This window comes from Paroedura picta, chromosome 5, assembly GCF_049243985.1.
Source record: "Paroedura picta isolate Pp20150507F chromosome 5, Ppicta_v3.0, whole genome shotgun sequence".
Lineage (NCBI taxonomy): Eukaryota > Metazoa > Chordata > Lepidosauria > Squamata > Gekkonidae > Paroedura > Paroedura picta.
In genome coordinates this window covers 29,438,793-29,457,305 of record NC_135373.1, presented here as the reverse complement: position 1 = coordinate 29,457,305, position 18,513 = coordinate 29,438,793, and the positions used below count along the sequence as shown (strand labels likewise).

Sequence of the window (18,513 nt, the reverse complement as noted above, 5' to 3'; positions counted from 1 at the left end):
CTGGACACAACGAGCTTTGTCCCTAGTCCAGTTAATATTTAACAAGGTGAAGATCAAAGAAGGGAACTCATGCATTTAATGTAGCAGCTCAAAGTCTGTTTTAATTTGTTATACTTTACCCAAATGATGAAAAAGAGTAGGGCAGAGCACAGCAAAAAGGGGGTAGGGCAGAAGGGGCATAAAAGAAAGATCCTGGCTACACGCAAGAGAGAAAAAAAGAGTTGTTGAACCTAGCGGGCTTGTCCAGCTGAAGGGATGACAATGATAAGGGTGGGATAAACCCCTCTCGTTCAGTGGCTCTGGAGACTTCCCCACACTGTTTACAATGATGGCAGAAGACATTGTGGCGCATCAGTCAGCTGTGGAGCAGGACAGGTTTGTTCTGAGAAGGCTGTCGATTTGTTTGTGGCTGGGGGGAGGAAGGTTCTAGAGCCTGTGTAGAGCGAACAAGCAAAGACGATTGCACAGAGAGGCAAGACAGGGAGGCAAGACAGTCTTCTTGGGATATAACCTACTTCTCTTCCTCCAACCCCCCCCCCCTTTTTTTTTTCTTATTCAGAACATAAAACTCCCATCTAGCGCGAGTTTCAGCTTGCAAACGCCTTTTTTTGTTCTTGAACGGGACAGATCTGATTCCTTTAGGACAGGGGTAGTCAACCTGTGGTCCTCCAGATGCTCATGGACTACAATTCCCATGAGCCCCTGCCAGCAAACGCTGGCAGGGGCTCATGGGAATTGTAATACATGAACATCTGGAGGACCACAGGTTGACTACCCCTGCTTTAGGAGATCAACAATCTTGCTGTTTTTCAGCTTCGATGGAATATTCCTGGAAATGCCAGGTCCAAAGCAGAGATTCAAGTGGGTAGCCATGTTGGTCTGAAGTCGCACAACAAAAAATAGAGTCCAAGAGCACCTTTAAGACCAACAAAGGTTTATTCGAGGTGTGAGCTTTCAAGTGCAAACACTCTTCCTCCAAAGCAGTCAATGCAAGACAGCACATACTTTGCTTTGAAGAGGGAGTGAATGCTGGCAGGGGCTCATGGGAATTGTAGTCCATGGACATCTGGAGGGCCGCAGTTTGACTACCCCTTAGCTTAAGCAGTTCAGTAGTTCTCCCTTCACTTTCTTACTTCTTTTGTGATTAAGCAGGATTCACACTTGGTGTTATCAGTACATATCACAAAATCAAAACCTTCAACCAGCTGATTTCTCATCATAGTTTGAATAAATGCATGACAGTAGTGTCCCAGAATTTTATGTCATACCTGATTGCACATATTATACGCTCAGGCTTCCGCTAAATTTGTGTTGATTGTTCCATCACTTACATTAAAGTCCTCAGCTATATCATGTACTTGGAATAGGCCTTTGTATTCAAATCCTGTGAGACAGAGCTGAAAATTTCTATATACACAACATTCATCATTTTCTTTTCTTTTAAATCAAAATATAAGATGAACGAACTCTTCTTCTGTTCTGACTCAGCAGTAATATCAGGGCTCCTGAGCACGTACCTCACAGGGTGTCTATGGTGGGGAGACAAAAGGGAAGACAAATATAAGCCTTTGGTTCTTATATGTCAAAAAGTGGCCTATAAGAACCAACTATTCTTCTGTTCTGAGCAGTGATATCAGGGCTCTCTCAGCCTCACCTACCTCACAGGGTGTCTGTTGTGGGGAGACGAAAGGGAAGGCAATTAGAAGCCTTTGGGTAGAGAAAAGTGACTTTTAAGAACCAACTCTTCTTCTTCTTTCTCTCTGCAGATTTCCGATGTCTTCAAAATATTTTAGCCATAAGGGAATCCTTTTCCCTAAGGTCAATTATTCAGAGGAAAATCTTAGCTATGTGGAAAATGAATTTCAACTGCTCGATGATGATATTGTTACTGTCACTTACCCCAGGTCAGGTAGGAAAAAACATGAATGCAAATAGACACTGCAGGTAGTGCTACGCATACAAAGGCAGGAAGTGGAATTTGAAAAATATCCCGGCCAAATGTGGGAAGAAACATGACTACTTAAACGTGACAGTTAACATAGTGTGGAGACTCTGCTAACAGGGGAGCCAGTCTTTAACAACTGGCTTACTGGGGAAACCTCAGGCGTTGACATAATGAACAGGGAGTTTTTCAGGTGCTTGCCATGTTTGCATTTTGACCTGAATGGTTGCTTTATGTGTGTTAGACCCAAATTAATGGGAGTCTGATGTACCAGCAACCAAGAATGGGGAAAAACAACTGGAAGGATGATTTCATCAGAAACAGACACTAAATGCACCAATCCTTCCTGATGCGGAGGGTCACTGAAGGGGTTAGCCACCTACCTGATACAGCGGATTCCTTTGTCCTACCTGTTCTGGTGTCCATTTTGATTGTATTTAACTACTGTGTCCTTTATTGGCCTGGTTTCCTTTTCCCACTGACCCATTTTAGCCTAATTGCTTTCTCCATTGAGTTGGATCGCATGATATAGCCAAAGTAAGTGAGCCGGAGTTTCATGATTTTGCCTACCAGTGATAAAGGTAAAGGTATCCCCTGTGCAAGCACTGAGTCATGTCTGACCCTTGGGGTGATGCCCTCCAGTGTTTTCATGGCAGACTCAATACAGGGGGGCCTTGCCAGTACCTTCCCCAGTCATTACCGTTTACCCCCCAGTAAGCTGGGTACTCATTTTACCGACCTCGGAAGGATGAAAGGCTGAGTCAACCTTGAGCCGGCTGCTGGGATCGAACTCCCAGCCTCATGGGCAAAGCTTTCAGATAGCTGCCTTACCACTCTGTGCCACAAGAGGCTCTTCCTACCAGTGATAGGTCAGGCTTTATGTGCTGTAGTATTTCCTTGTTGGTGACTTTTGGTGTCTATGGAACTGCAGAAGCCTTCTCCAATATCAGAGTTCAAACGAATTGATACTCCTCTTGTCCAGTTTTTTATCATCCAACTTCCACAGCCATAAGTGGCTATTGGAAAGATTAGATCAAACTAATCTACATTTGGTAGTCAGGCTGATGCCTGTACTTTTCCATGTTCAGCTCAAGCTCGTCATTGCTGAGCGACCCAAAGCAATTCAAAATTCTATTTCCATACTGCAATCGCCACTCTCATCAGCTTGCACTCCAAGAAAAGTGAATTCTTGAATGCATTTGGTCTCTTCACCATGGCCGATTCTGCACAAGCGATGTCACTCTGGCTGCCACCAGTGTTCCGTGTTCCCACGGGGAACCTTTTAGTGGAGTCCTGGTCCCTGGGGTCCTGGACCTGGTCCCGCATGGGGGAACGGCAGATGGGGTTACAGGAAGGTAGGATGGCATGACAATGCTATCCCACCTTCCTGCATAAAATGACCCATTCGGCCACATGGCACCACAAAGCTGAGTTGGGCATTTTCTGTCCTTTGAGGTTGTTTGAAATGATGCCATTAGCCATGCTCTCTGGGCGATATCTCCTAAAACCCACAGCCCAATGCCTGCGTATATGTGGAAATCCGTCTGTGGAGGACCTGCCCCACTATGTTTTGGCTTGTCCCCTGTATGCCAAACCCAGGGGCAAATTCCTTGCCAAGTTATTACCGAACTCACACCCTATTTCTGATTTTGACAAAGTCGCCTATCTGTTATCAGATGTCGACCCCTATATCTCATATAGGGTGGCACTTTTCGCTCTGTCTGCCAGGAAGATCCGAGCCAAAGCATTTTTACAGAAGTCTCTACCTTGATACACCATTCCCCCCCCCCCCTCTTATTGTAACAAAGCAGCCTAAGGTTACAATTTTATGTACGCGATATTGGAGAAACATTGTTTTATTCGTATTTGTACCATGTTGTTTTAATTGTTTTGTAATGGCCTTTGGCTATATACAATAAATGTTATCGTATCATATCTGTCCCTTCAGGGCCTCTGGAGGATGGGGAAGTGCCAGGCCTTCCAGGCCCGGTTCTTCCATGTCCACATCGGCCTGCAGATGTGCAGACCCTTTTGCGGTATTGGTTATGGAACAAAGAAAGCCAAAGAAGAAACATACTCCTTCCTTGCTCCTAGGTACCCACTGGATGGTGGAGACGCTGGCCTTAATCCGACGAGACGGGGACCCCACATGGGTACGTACTGCAGACTTGTCAGAGCGGTCACCCTGGATTGAGCCTAGTCCTGGCCTGAGAAACGCCTTGAAATATCCTCCCCCCCGGCTCCTGGTCACCCACCTGCCCGTCCAACTGTTCCCCAAGTCCTTCCTTCGTTCCAAGGCCAAGGTAAGAAAGCAGCCATTTGTACAAAGGCAGGGTTCAGGAGGTGTGAATCAGACAGATCTGGAAAAACCCACTGAAACTGCACAAATCCAAGGAATGGTGCATGTTCATAGGCTTGGATCCAGCGATCTGCACGTGGAAACATAAACAGATATCGTACAGGGGTGCCTGCTCAAGACCTTGCACAATGCCCAGCACTTTCCATCACATCTTGCACTGGTGGGAATGCAAGGTGAAGAGCTCTCCTTTAGAGTAACACCACTTTGCATTGTTCTGGAAGCCTCCTGAGTTGGATGAACATGGGATGGGGCTGGTGGCACAGTGCCAAAGTTTCTGCTTCACATGCAGGTTCAATGCAGGTCCAACCCTTTGGGGCAACAGAAAACTACTCTGCTCCATCCTCTATGTGAGAGCCCTTCAAGTACTTGAAGATGGCTGTCACATCCCCTCTTTGTCGTCTTATCTCCAAGCTAAACAGACCAAGCTCCCTCAACCTTTCCTCGTACATCTTGATCTCTAAACCCCTCACCATTTTTGTTGCCTTCCTCTGGACATGCCCCCGTTTGTCTACATCCTTCTTCAAATCTGGTGCCCAAAACTGAACACAGTATTCTAAGTGAGGTCTAACCAGACCAGAGTAAAGCAGTACCATCACTTTGCCTAATCTGGACACTATACTTCTTTTGATATAGCCCAAAATCCCATTTGCCTTTTTAGCCACTGAGTCACACTGCGGACTCATGTTCAGTGTATGAGCTACTAAGACCCCTATTTCCTTTTTGCACATACTACTACCAAGATGGGCCTCCCGTATCTTTTAATAAAGCATCTGATTTTTCCTAAATGCAGAACTTCACATTTTCCACTCTTGAAATTCATTTTAGCCCAGTTATTCCTTTTAACCCAGTTGTAAGCTGCCTTGAACTAGAAGGCAAAGCATGGTATAAATATGTTGATGAATAAATAATTGTTTTTAAAAAGTCTGGAAAAGTTGGGGAGGGGAGTTATTGACTAAGGAGGCAACAAACTTGGTTTGGTGTGAATAAATTTGAGCCAGGAGGGCTTTATGTCTCCAGCCATTTGGCTTCATCTCTAGTTGATGGCCCAGGGCCTGTCTGGGCCTTTTAGGATTGTTTGCCTAGTGTGCAATACCCAAACAGATTGACCACTAGACTGGAAAACCTTTTTATGACTTTTATTCTACTGCAAAAGAACAGAAATGACACAGGTGGGATGATCCCAAAAGAGCCTGCATGGCGAACAATAGAGATAAATTAAATTATATAACTTCTCACTGGAGGTGGGTAAAGGTGATGTCCTTATGGGCCAAACTAATAACCTAAGGTCTCCACCCTCTGCACATCTCCCCAGACCACCCTTTGCCATTTTGCAAAGTCACCAGAAAGGCCCCCAAAAGGCAATTTTCTGTTCCTCCCAGCCCTCCACCCGACTCCAATGGTTTAACATAAACAATTCCAGTTACTTCCACTGGCCTTGAAAATAGTGCAGCTTAACATATCAACATAGGCCATACTGGCAGTATTTCAAGAGACAGTCAAGTACATCCGTCTCACAAGCAAGGCCATTTGGATTAAGAAATAATTCCAAAAGCCAAGTTACAGAGAAGAAAAGAAAAAAAAAACCATTACAGGATATTACAGACCCTTGCATTATCACATATGGTGTTTTAACCATTGAATGGGTACTTAGGAATCTTCACATTTCATAGCATAGCAAAAGTGAAAAGTTCACCCCCTACTCCCATCATGTTGTTGTTGTTAGGTGTGAAGATGTTTTCGACCCATCGCAACCCCATGGACAATGATCCTCCAGGCCTTCCTGTCCTCTACCATTCCCCGGAGTCCATGTAATTTTGCACCGACTGCTTCAGTGACTCCCTCCAGCCACCTCATTCTCTGTCGTCCCCTTCTTCTTTTGCCCTCGATCGCTCCCAGCATTAGGCTCTTCCCCGGGGAGTCCTTCCTTCTCATGAGGTGGCCAAAATATCTGAGTTTCATCTTCAGGATCTAGCCTTCTAAAGAGCAGTCAGGGCTGATCTCCTCTAGGACTGACCGGTTTGTTCGCCTTGCTGTCCAAGGGACTCACAAGAGTCTTCTCCAGCATCAGAGTTCAAAAGCCTCAATTCTTTGACACTCGGCCATACATTGCAACTGGAAAGACCACAGCCTTGACTGGATGCACTTTCGTTGATGGGGTGATGTCTCTGCTTTTCAGGATGCTGTCTAGATTTGCCATAGCTTTCTGTCCATCATAGCTATCCCCCAACACAGTGTTGAGTGTCATCGGGCAGGGACAGAAATTTCAAGAGAATTTGGCAGGACTCTTCCTCAGAAGGTTCTTGTAGAACTCTTTAATGGGAAAATATGAGAAGACAGCTGGGCTGGGTAAATGAATAAAGAAAACTGTATTGCAAGAATGTTTGCGTTATTACACAAAAGCACCATAGCCTAGCAGCTAGTTGCTCTGAGGAATCTTTGCATGAGCTTTGAAATGGTGGGGGAAAGGAGATGTCTTCTGTACATGACTCCATCAGCTGCCCCACAGGTGATCTACGTCGCCCGCAATCCCAAAGATGTGGTCGTCTCGCTATACCTCCTCACCAAGGCGATAAAAATAATGGAGGACCCTGGAACGTTGGAAGAATATTTGGAGACATTCTTGAGTGGAAATGGTAAGGAAGCAGGCAAATCAGACGACTTTCTCAATTATGTTTACAGCAGGGCATTCGCTCTACGCAGAAACAGTGTGCTATCCTACGTGCAACTGGAGATGTGGTTCACCAGAAGTACATGGTGCCATTTCTCCCTGTTCACATGCCTCGCCCATTGGTTGCCAGCTGTCAGCTGGAAATGTTACTGCCTATGTACAAATAAAGGGGGGCTTTTTATTTGCATCCTCCTCAGCAGGATCCTGTATGTAAGGACTAGCTTTGAAGTGATGTGGGCTAATGCAGTGGTCCCCAACCCGTGGGCTGCGGCACGGTGCCGGGCCGCAAAGGCCTTGGCGCCGGGCCGCAGCTCCCTCTTCCCGCCCCCCCCCCCGAAGCGAGAAGCTCACCAGGCCGTGAGCAAATCAGCCGCCAAAGCGGCCGATTAGCTCGCGGCCGGCAAGCTTCTTGTTTCGGGAGAGGGGGGAGAGAAGCTTGCCAAGCCGCAAGCTAATCGGCCGCTTTGGCGGCCGATTTGCTGGTGGCCTGGAGGGGCCGGGAGAGGGAGCCGCGGCCGCCGGCATGGCGGCGGCACAAACGCGCATGCGCAGACTGCACACATGCGCGTTTGCACCCCTGCCTGGCGGGGTCCCGGCCTTTCCTTTCCACCGTTGGTGGCCACCTTGTCTTTGTTTGTGTTGTGCCTTCTTTTTCTTCTTTCTTTATATTCCACATCCTTCTGATGTATGGACCCTGGACTTTTTCTACAGTGGAGCCAGCTTGGTGTAGTTGTTCAGAGCACAGACTTCTAATCCAGGGAGCCGGGTTTGATTCCCCACTCTCCCTCCACATGCAGCCAGCTGGGTGACCTTGGGCTCACCACAGCACTGAGAAAGCTGTTCTGACCGAGCAGTAATATCAGGGCTCTCTCAGCCTCACCTCCCTCACAGGGTGTCTGTTGTGGGAAGAGGAAAGGGAAAGCAATTGGAAACCGCTTCCGACTCCTTTGGGTAGAGAAAAGCGACATATAAGAACCAACTCTTCTTCAGCAGTATCAGGGCTCTCTCAGCCTCCCCTCCCTCACAGGGTGTCTGTTGTGGGGAGAGGAAAGGGAAGGTGACTGTAAGCCTGTAATCTTCTTCCCCCTCCTTCTCCCTTCTCCCTCTTCCTCCTCCTCCTCTTCTTCTTCTTCTTGTAGTGGTGCCCTCCACTCTGTTTCAAAATCCCAAAACAGCCAGCCGGGCAAGCTCAGGAAAGTTGGGGACCCATTTATGTCAGACTAGTAGTAGAGCCTGCTGTAACAAAAATATAGCGGGCCCTAGCCCCAGAGAACGCTGTTTCCAGGCGGCATGGGATGTTTTAAAATGCTAGCCAAGTCCTGGGGGAAGGCACTCCGCGGCTCTGGGAGCTGCGGAACGCCTTCCCCGGGGCTTGGGCAGCATTTTAAGGCAGCGCGGGATGTTTCAAAACGCTCCCCAAGGCCCGGGGAAGGCGATCCGCGGCTCCAGGAGCCGTGGATCGCCTTCCCCGGGGCTTGGGGAGCGTTTCTAGGCGGCGTGTGAGGTCGGGAAACACTCCCCAGGCCCTGTGGAGGGTGCTGGGCGGCTCAGCGAGCCGGCCAGCGGGCTCCCCAGGGTCTGGGGAGCCGTTGTTGGGGTGGGGGAGGCTACTTTCACTCTCGGCGGCCAGCAAAGTAATGGCCGCCGTGGAGCAAAGGAAAGCTCTGGTGGGGGATGGGGCGGGTTGGGAGGCGCTTTGCACCTCCCAATTGGTTGTTGGGTGGGCAAGCAGCCAATCAGCAGCCGCGCTGCGCGCAGCTGCTAATTGGCAGCTTGGGGGTGGACTGACAAGCGGAGGGGCCAATTGGGAGGCGCAAAGCGCCTCCCAATTGGGCCCTTGGCTTGTCAGTCCAGGGGAAGGGGCCTATCGGCACCCTTCCTCATCCTGGACAGAGCCCACCCTAACTCCTCCCCCCAAGCCCTTACAGCTTTACTTAGTCCGCAGCGCCTGCGGCGCCGAGGTTAGGATGTGGCCCCACTTTTTCTCCAAGGAACTCATGAACATGCTTGTTTGATCCTTGCTAGCATTCTGTGAGCCTACAGTGGCCAACTCTGGGTTGGAAAATGTCTGGAGCTGTGAAGGTGGAGCTTAAGGAGGGGAGGGTCCTCTCTGGGGTAGAATAGCATAGAGGCAGCCCTCCGAAGCAGACTTTTTCTCCAGATGTCTATCTGTAATTCTGGGAGATCTTCAGAGTTTGCGACTCTGCCTCTGAAGCTGCCATTTTCTTCAGGGATATTGATCACAGTCACCAGTTGTAATTTTGGGAGAATCCCAGCTTCAGGTTGTGGTTGGCAGTGCTACAACATGAGTTTGCAAGAGTTTATGACTCCAGGTTGCCAAATTCCATAGTGGTTTTGATGTGTAACATCTTCTGGCAAGCTTCCTGGGATGGAAATGGGTTCAGACCTGATATCCGTGGTCCTGCCCCAGGGAGTATGCCAGAAGAGGCAGGGAGGAGGTGGAGGAGAAGTGGCCAGGGTGGATGAGTCAGAGGTGGCCAGGGCTGGGGCCACAGCTGCATGGTCACGGCAGTGGTGGCAGAGGCCCAGGCCATGGTGGCAGTGGCAGATCTAGCAGTGGAAGGGACAGCAGAGGCCTGAAGGACTCCGCAGAAGAGGGCAGCCTTCCTGCCACAAGAGCTAAGGAGGGAGAAGTAATGAGAGGGGGGAGAGAGAAGGAGTCACTCCATAGAATCATAGAGTTGGTACCTCATGGGTCATCTAGTCCAACCTCCTGCACTATGCAGGACGCTCCGTGTGTGTATTTGTGTGTGAGAGGGGGGGAGGGGGAGGAGGTTGGGAAACCAAGAGGGAAGGAGGGAGAGGGGAGGGGGAAGTGGGGGAAAGAGTCGTGGTGAACATGCGTGTGAGTGTGTGAGTTTCCGTCAGAGGGAGGGAAGGGACCAGGACAAAGAAGCCCCAGAATAGGTATGTGTTCCACATACCTGTGAGAGTCAAGCTGTCACTACTTTTTTTTTTTTTTACCGGGCGTGGTGTAGAGTCTGGAGAGGCCAAGGTTTTTTGTGGGGGCATAATGTTAAAAAGGTCTACCCAATTCCTTCAGGGGGACTCTTATCCATTGATCAGGAAAACCCCAGCTTCTGGTGAAACAGAACCCGTACTACAGAACATAAGAGGGAAAGGGGAAAATACCCCAAGAGTTAATCTGCTATAATTATGTCCTTATTCACAAGAATCCTCCAAGAGGAAGGTAATAAAGGCCTGAACTTGCATGAAATATGGTTAGACCACAGGCTCAGTATGGCTCATGGCATCAGAGACTGAGAGCAGAAAAAAGAGACTGATTGTTGTTGCCTTCTGACCACTATATTCCTTCATAGCTGGTCCTTCCTCCATTTGCCTCTGCTTTGCTCCCTCAGTGCCCTATGGTTCCTGGTTTGACCATGTGAAGGGGTGGATGAAGCTGAAAGACAGACCCAACTTCTTCTTCATCACGTATGAGGAGCTGAAGCAGGTTAACTTTCTCCCTTTGTGGAATTCAGACAAGTTTGTTCACATTTGTTTATCTCCTACCTATACAGAATACAAGCAGTAGGCTTCCCAGTTCTTGGCTGGGGAATTTATGAAGAGGTGAGGCCTGAGGAGGGCAGGGTTTGGGGAAGAGAGGGACTTTAGCTGGGTTTAATTCCATAGAGCCCCCCCCCCCCCGACCCACCCATCAGCCATTTTCTCCAGGTCTCACCGGGGAGTTACCAAGAAAAAGGGGAGCTGTGTAATTGTGACTCACCTGGGGGTTGGCATGCTTAATATGGAGGGCTCTTTTGCCCTAGAGAAGAATGGTTGTCAAGATCAAAATGGCCCGCATTTCCATGCTTGTGTGAAGTAATGGAAAATAACTACTTCATGGACTCTAGCTGGGAGTGTGGAATCCCCTTCCTATCTCAGGAGTCTTCTGCCTAGGAGTGGGTGAGTCCTGTGCTGACTGACAGGAAGGCCTTGGGTGAAATGTTCTCCAGAGAGGGCATCTATGGCCAGCTAGCCAGGCCAGGGCTGAAGTTCTGACTTTCCCGTCGGATTTCCATTCCGATTGCAACCCTGCTGCACAGAGAAGAGTGAACTGGAGTTCTCATCGTCCAGGGAGGCCCAAGGTTTTCCAGAAATTGTCCAGGACCACAGAGATCAGTTCCCCTGAAGGGAATGGCAGTTTTGGAGAGTGGACTCCATGAAATAAAATCCCCATTGACTCCCAACCTTCCCCAAACTTCTAAGGCAGAATGGGCAACCCTAACCTAAGCATACTCCACTACCACCCCATTCTCCCAACTTTGAACAGTCCAGGGGAGGATGGCATTTGCCTGTTTCAAAACACAATATGGAGCTCATAAGATGGATTGCAGTGACCTCCATCCATGCTCTCTCTGTGTTTCTTGCCCACATTACATGAGAGGGGACATAGATCTGCACAGCCATGGTCCCTCTCATATGTATTAATCCCCCCTTTCCTCTGTGGAGGTCAAGAGCTCCCATGGTCCTCCCGTCTTCCATTTTAACCTCCCAGCAGCTTCCTCTGAGGGAGGTGAGGTTTGAGAGTGAGTGAGTGAGCAAGGGGTCAAAGCCCATACAGTGACTCTCATTGACTGAATTCCTTTCCTCTTCACAACATGGGTTCTCTGCTTGGGTTGTCTCCAGGACCTGCGAGGCTGTGTGGAAAGGATCTGCCACTTCCTTGGGAAGGAGCTGACTGGGCAGCAAATCGACTCTGTGGTGGAAAACGCCTCCTTCCAGAAGATGAAGGACAACAAGATGACCAATGGCTCTCTGCTTCCAGACTCCTTTATGGATCAAAAGAAAGGACAGATGTTGAGGAAAGGTAAGAGACGAAAGCCTTTATGGCTGTGACTCAGTGGCAGCGCATCAGTTTTGCACATAGAAGGTCCCAGGTTCAATCCCCAGCATTTCCAGTAACAAAATAAACCACAGGTGGAAGCTAAGGCAAAAGGCTGCAGGGAGCAGCTGCAACTCACAGGACAGAATATTGACTTTGATAGGCCAATGGGATATCATTATGGTCTGGGACACTTATACCTACAGGATCATCTCTCCCACTACACACACAGACACACACACACACACCTGCCTGCTTCCTTTCCTCATCCTCTTGGGGTCTTTTGCAGGTGTCCAGCCCCAGGATAGTTTAGTTACCTTCTACCAGGTGGAGCAGCAACTATTACATCATCATCATCAGATTTATTTCCCGCTGCTATTGGCAAGCCATCTGGTGGCTAGTTACATAATAAAAACCCCACATCAAATACAACAGTTATAATACCCAATTAAAATTACTTACCCCAGCAGCACAAAAAAACCGCCCTCGCACAATCTCTTGATGCCCCCATAGAGGAATCCACAGAGGCTGGCAATCTACCACTAGGTCTGGCCCAATGGTTATCTCTCCTGGAGGGGCTCATCTGATCTTCCATGCCCTGACCTCAACATGCCCTGACTTCCACCAGGTAGACCTGGTGGAAAAGCTCCATCTTACAGGCCCTGCAGAACATAGACACCTCTACAGGGCCCTCAGCTCTTCTGGGAGCTCATTCCACCAGATTGGGACCAGGACCGAAAAGGCCCTAGCCCAGGTCGAGGCCAGGCGAGCTTCCCGGGAGCCAGGAACCACCAACAAGTTGGTATCTGCAGAGTGTAAAGCCCTTCGGGGGGGAGTGCATAGGGCAATAGGCAGTCTGTCAGATATGTGAGTCCTAGACCGCGGAGGGCTTTAAAGGTCAGAATCAAAATCTTGAACCTGATCCAGGGCCGCAACTGGTAACCAATGGAGCTGCCTCAGCACAGGCTGGATATGGGCCCTCCAAGATGTCCCTGTGAGGACCCGAGCAGCTGCAATTTCTGGGTCAGAGACAAGGGCGGGCCCGTGTAGAGCGAGTTATAGAAGTCAATTCTGGAGGTGACGGTCGCATGGGTCACCATGGCCAGGTGCTCAGAAGACAGGTAGGGCGCCAGTAGCCTTGCCTGACACAGCTGGTAAAATCTCTAGCGGGTTACCTTAGTGACCTCTACTTCCATAGATAGCAAGGTGTCCAGGATCACTCCCAGATTTTTGGCCAGGGGCACAATGTTAAATTGTGGGTAAATGCACTTCCTGACCCGCCCTTTTCTTGCTGCATTTGTGAGTTCACCAAGACTTCCAGGTACTTCCCAGCCCTCAGGGAACATTGTTTGCTTGAAGTGACTTTCATGTCAGATGGTTAATTGAAGCAGCTTCTGAAAATTTTGATGGATTGCTTTTTAATGGAGGTGAAGACTTGAGATTGACCTTCTTACCTTGCTAGGTCGGTTGTGTTTCCTATAGACACGACTTATCTGCACGTGTATTGGTGATTTCATATTTAGTTTGAGCCAAGCACTTAACGAGATAAGAATCACCTGATTCTGATAGGACAGTTTTACAGAAAGCTAAGATTAGTATTTTCCCCCCTATAGATATGCACTACTTTTTGCTCATTCCTAAACCCAGTGAGACAAAAAAGCTGAAAGCTGGTTTGCTTTTTAAACTATTACTCGATATAATATGATAAAGCAGTGCTAGGGAACATGGATAATTCTAACATTTATCTTTGCAGTCCTTTTGAGGTTAGGCTTATTCATGTGAAAGAGGAAAGTCTCTCTAGGCTTTTGGTGTGTTTTTCTGGCTGCGGTGCAAAGAACCATACTCCCTGCCTTACAGGCAGATGTAAAGGTTGGTAACTATCCTCTAATAGATTAGAAGAGGAAGATTTTCCCATTCCGCTTGTTTACTGCCTAAAGGAATCTCAAAGCGGTTTACAGTCCCATGCCCTTCCTCTCTCCGTGAGGCAGAGGGCTATGAAACTCCACTTCTGCCACCACCGCATGCAAAAATTCCTCCTATTGCTGATCCCTGTTGTGTTGTTTCAGGTATCTGTGAAGACTGGAAGAATCACCTGACGCCGAAGCAAGAAGAACATTTTAACCATGTTTATCGGGAGAAGATGCAGGATATGAATATGGCCTTCCCATGGGATTGAAGGAAGCCCGATTCCTCCTCCTCAAGTTTCGCGTCTTCTCCGACAGAGCAACATTGACGACCCACCTTAAAATTATTACTGAAGAAGAAGAAGAGTTGGTTCTTATATGCCGCTTTTCTCTACCCGAAGGAGGCTCAGAGCGGCTTACAGTCGCCTTCCCTTTCCTCTCCCCACAACAGACACCCTGTGAGGGAGGTGAGGCTGAGAGAGCCCTGATATTACTGCTCGGTCAGAACAGCTTTATCAGTGCTCTGGCTGCATGTGGGGGAGTGCAGAATCGAACCCGGTCATCCCTGTATTGGCTTTGATCGTGTCAAGCCAGCGGATCCTTTGGCGACCATGTTTCCTTTTGCCTCTGACCATGCCAAGCATTTTCTAACAAGTTAGATCTCATGATGTGTCCAAAGTAAGCGAGCTTTAGCCGTAATATCTTCCCTTCTAATGACATAGTTGGTCTTATATGCTGCTTTTCCCTTTGGCTGCCCATGGTATTCGCAGCATTCGTCTCCAACACCGTGATTTGAAAGCACCTATTCTCCTCCTGTCTTCCTTCTTCAGGGTCCAGCTTTCGCATCCATTTGAGAATGGCTGATCCAAATGAAGTAAATAATTGTCAATAAATGTTTACTTGATCATGCCCTGTGCTTTAATAAAACATATTTGAACAAATGTTGACTCCTCAACACCTGTGTGCCTGGTTGATTGTCCTGTCACTCAAATCTTGAAAAGAACCTGCAGCAATTTTGCCTATTCAGCAGAGCTAGAGCCAGCATCACGGAAGAAGGTGCAATCTCATGGAGACACAAAGCGTTCTGGTGTTGGTACGCTTCCCCGGCACCATTTTCCCACTTTAAATCTCCTTCCCTGAACTGATTGGTAGCACCAAGATAGAAAACACCCCAAGATGTGGGGAGGAGGAGAGTAGCTGGCTACTGGGATGTGTCCCAGTGAGGCTCCATCTCCTGCTTGGATTCAATTGGTGGTGTCTGTGCCAAAGGCAACAAAACATGTCCTCAACTCTCAGATGACCAGGAGTTCATATCCAACATGCTCTGAGACATCAGGGTCTACTCTGCTGCTCTCCAACCTGAGTAAATGATTGTTTGAATCAATATGGTCTGAGCTCCATATAAAGAAGAAAGGGGTTCCTGTGGTGTTGACCAAGGTGAGCCCTCAAGTTGTCCTGCTTGTCTAGGATATGCATTGGGGAAAGATGCTGCTGCTAACATCTCCTCTTCTACACTACAGGACTCTGGACCCTAAAATAATTGAATAATAGAGTTGGAAGGGATTTCCTGGGTCATCCAGTCCAACCCCCTGCACTATGCAGGACACTCACAACCCTCTCGCTCATCCACTGTAACCTGCCATCTCCTTAACTTTCATAGAATCAGCCTCTCCATCAGATGGCTATCCAGCCTCTGTTTAAACATTTCCAAACATGGAGAACCCACCACCTCCCGAGGAAGCCTCCATTGTGCCTGGTCACCATCTTGAGTAGTTCGTGTTCAGGTCTTATACTCCATGTTCCATGGCTTCATCAACCCAGATGATACAAGATACAGCTGATACATTCAGAAACAAGCAGAGTTTGCTAGATCAGATTATATCCCAGCATTTATTGTACTGGTCAGAATGATTGTAAATAAAGTAAAGTAAAGGTAAAGTTATCTCCTGTGCAAGCACTGGGTCATGTCTGACCCTTGGGGTGATGCCCTCTAGTGTTTTCATGGCAGACTCAATATGGGGTGGTTTGCCAGTGCCTTCCCCAGTCATTACCATTTACCCCTCAGCAAGCTGAGTACTCATTTTACCGACGTCGGAAGGATGGAAGGCTGAGTCAACCTTGAGCCGGATTGAACTCCCAGCCTTATGGTCAGAGCTTCAGACAGCATGTCTGCTGCCTTACCACTGTGCGCCACAAGAGGCTCAGTAAATAAAGTATTGTTGTATAAATAAAGTGTTGTTGCCAGGTCACATAAACATGGCTGTTTTGATATAGAACTAACCTACAAGTGAAACTTAATAATTGCTATACAATCTATACATCTGGGTAAATAAGAACTACATATAATCCTAACATAGAAGAAGAAGAGTTGGTTTTTATATGCCGCTTTTTCATAAAGCGGCTTACATTCGCCTTCCCTCTCCTCTCCCCAAAACAGACACCCTGTAAGGGACAGACCAGAATGAATGGGATTAAATTAATTCAAAAGAAATTCCATCTAAACATCCGGAAGAAGTTCCTGACAGTTAGAGTGGTTTCTCAGTGGAACGGGCTTTCTCAGGAGATGTTCAGAAACAACAGATGTGGACAACCTCTTTGGGTGCTGATAGAATTGGATCCCCTGGTCCAATAATTTTTGAAACTTGAGGGGTTCTTCTGAGGAGAGTCTTCTGCAGCTACCCTGCAAATTCTAATGCCTCTATCCCAACCCCTTCTGTTCCTCAGCCCACAGAATACATGGAAAGATAAGGTTTCCTTTTGACTTTAATGCTGTCATTGAGTTTAATGGCTCCAAATCACTTCGGATTTGGCCAAATAATTTCAGATAAAACCCAGGGAAGGGAGGGTGCTTTGGATTCGGCCGAATTTTGTTTTTTGGTTTTTTTGTAGATGCCTACTTGGATATCCTCCCTCAGTAGAAACGGAGGTTGCAGTGTGAAAATAAGAAAAAAAAATCAGAAAAATCAGAAAAAGAAAGTCTTTGCTGGTGTTGTATTGCATGGATCAATGAGGCCAAGTGATCCAAATGTAGGACTGGGCTATGGTCTATTACAAGGGCTACAGGGTTGCCAACCTCCAGGTGAGAGGTGGAATGGAATTCTTCTTCGAGGTGGCCATTTCCTCCAGGGGAACTGATCTCTGCTGCCTGGAGATCACCTGTTGCCACCTGGAGGTTGTGAGAAGCAAATGTATAACAAAGTTCCAAGTTTATTTTGTGGTCACAAAGGCTTCAGTAAAGACTCCTTTATTTCGATTTGCTTAACGAGAACTTCCTTGTGACTAGCATATCTAGAATTAAACAGCTTTTGGTAACAATGCTTTCAAAACCTAAATCTTCCCCAGTTTCTCCACATCTTTCTTCAGTTGTAGTGCCCAAAAATCCAATTTGCCTTTTTAGCCACTGAGTCATGCTGCTGACTCAAGCTCAGTGTATGGTCTACTAAGACCCCCAGATCCTTTTCACATATACTACTGCCAAGACAGGTTTCGTCCATCCTATAGCGATGCATTTGATTTTCCCTACCTAAAATGAGGAACGTTACATTTATCATTGCTGAAATTCATTTTAGCCCAGATCAAATACATTTATTTCGGTCAGCGACCAGTCATTTTAGCCCAGTTTTCTAGCCTGTCAAGACCATCCTGAATTCTGATTCTGCCTTTTGGTGTGTTTGCTACCCCTCCCAGTTTAGGGTCATCTGCAAATTTAATAAGCACCCCCTCTATTCCTACATCCATATCATTTATGAATATGCTGAACAACACAGGGCCCAGGACAGAGCCTCGAGGTACTCCATTTGTCACTGCTCTCCAAGAAGATGATGAACCATTTACAAGCACCCTTTGGGTGCGATCTGTTCTCAATCCACCAAACAGTAATAGGATCCATACCACATTTTACCAACTTGTCAATAAGAATATCATGTGTAACCTTATAAAAAAGCCTTACTGAAATCAAAGTAAACTATGTCCACAGCATTCCCCTGATCTAGCAAGGTAGAAACTTTCTCAAAAAAAGTCTGACATGACTTGTTCTTGAGAAAGCCATGCTGATTCTTAATAATTGCAGCCCACTGCTCCTGCTCAAGGACTGACGGGTGATTTGTTCTAAAATTTTGCCTGCTATTAATGTCAAGCTGATGGGTTGGTAGTTGCCCAGATTCTCCTTGTTCCCCTTCTTGAAGATGGGGACAACATTTGCCCGCCTCTCTGATTCAGGGGAAATGAATCACCAAAAATTGTTGATTAAGCATGACAGTTCTAATCCGTAATTTAAACCCTGGGAGATCGCCCAAAGTTACAAGTGACTTCCAAATCACGCAAAGCATTTCCCCTGAGGAGAACTGCTGATAACGATTTGAGAATTCAGATTTGAGAGCTGAGATTTAAACTGGTTAGGGGTGAAGTAAAATAATAACGAAACATTATTTACCAAGTAATGTAATGGTTAGAAGATATATAATATATATAATTTTTATATATATTTATTTATATATATAATTTTTTGTTCTTTTTCTTATAATCTTTTTTTTTGGTCTGTTCTATTGTATAATTTAAAAAATAAACAGTGCAAAAGAAAGGGAAAATGAATCACCAAAAGTTGTTGATTATACAAAACATGCCGGTTCTAATCCATTATTTAAACCAGGGGTAGTCAAACTGCGGCCCTCCAGATGTCCATGGACTACAATTCCCATGAGCCCCCTGCCAGCATTCGCTGGCAGGGGGCTCTTGGGAATTGTAGTCCATGGACATCTGGAGGGCCACAGTTTGACTACCCCTGATTTAAACCCT

The 18,513-nt window shown here is 47.2% G+C and overlaps 1 protein-coding gene across 1 annotated transcript; it reads left to right on the top strand.

Annotated features, from left to right (window-relative positions):
- The first annotated feature begins 175 nt into the window (after positions 1-175).
- On the top strand, positions 176-14,674 carry LOC143837322 (sulfotransferase 2B1-like). The gene is made up of 7 exons (XM_077336989.1): positions 176-375; positions 1,767-1,909; positions 4,037-4,245; positions 6,808-6,934; positions 10,350-10,444; positions 11,620-11,800; positions 13,882-14,674. Exons 1-7 carry the CDS (start codon positions 326-328, stop codon positions 13,989-13,991), a joined length of 915 nt encoding a protein of 304 aa, XP_077193104.1. The 5' UTR covers positions 176-325; the 3' UTR covers positions 13,992-14,674.
- The last annotated feature ends 3,839 nt before the right edge of the window (positions 14,675-18,513 follow it).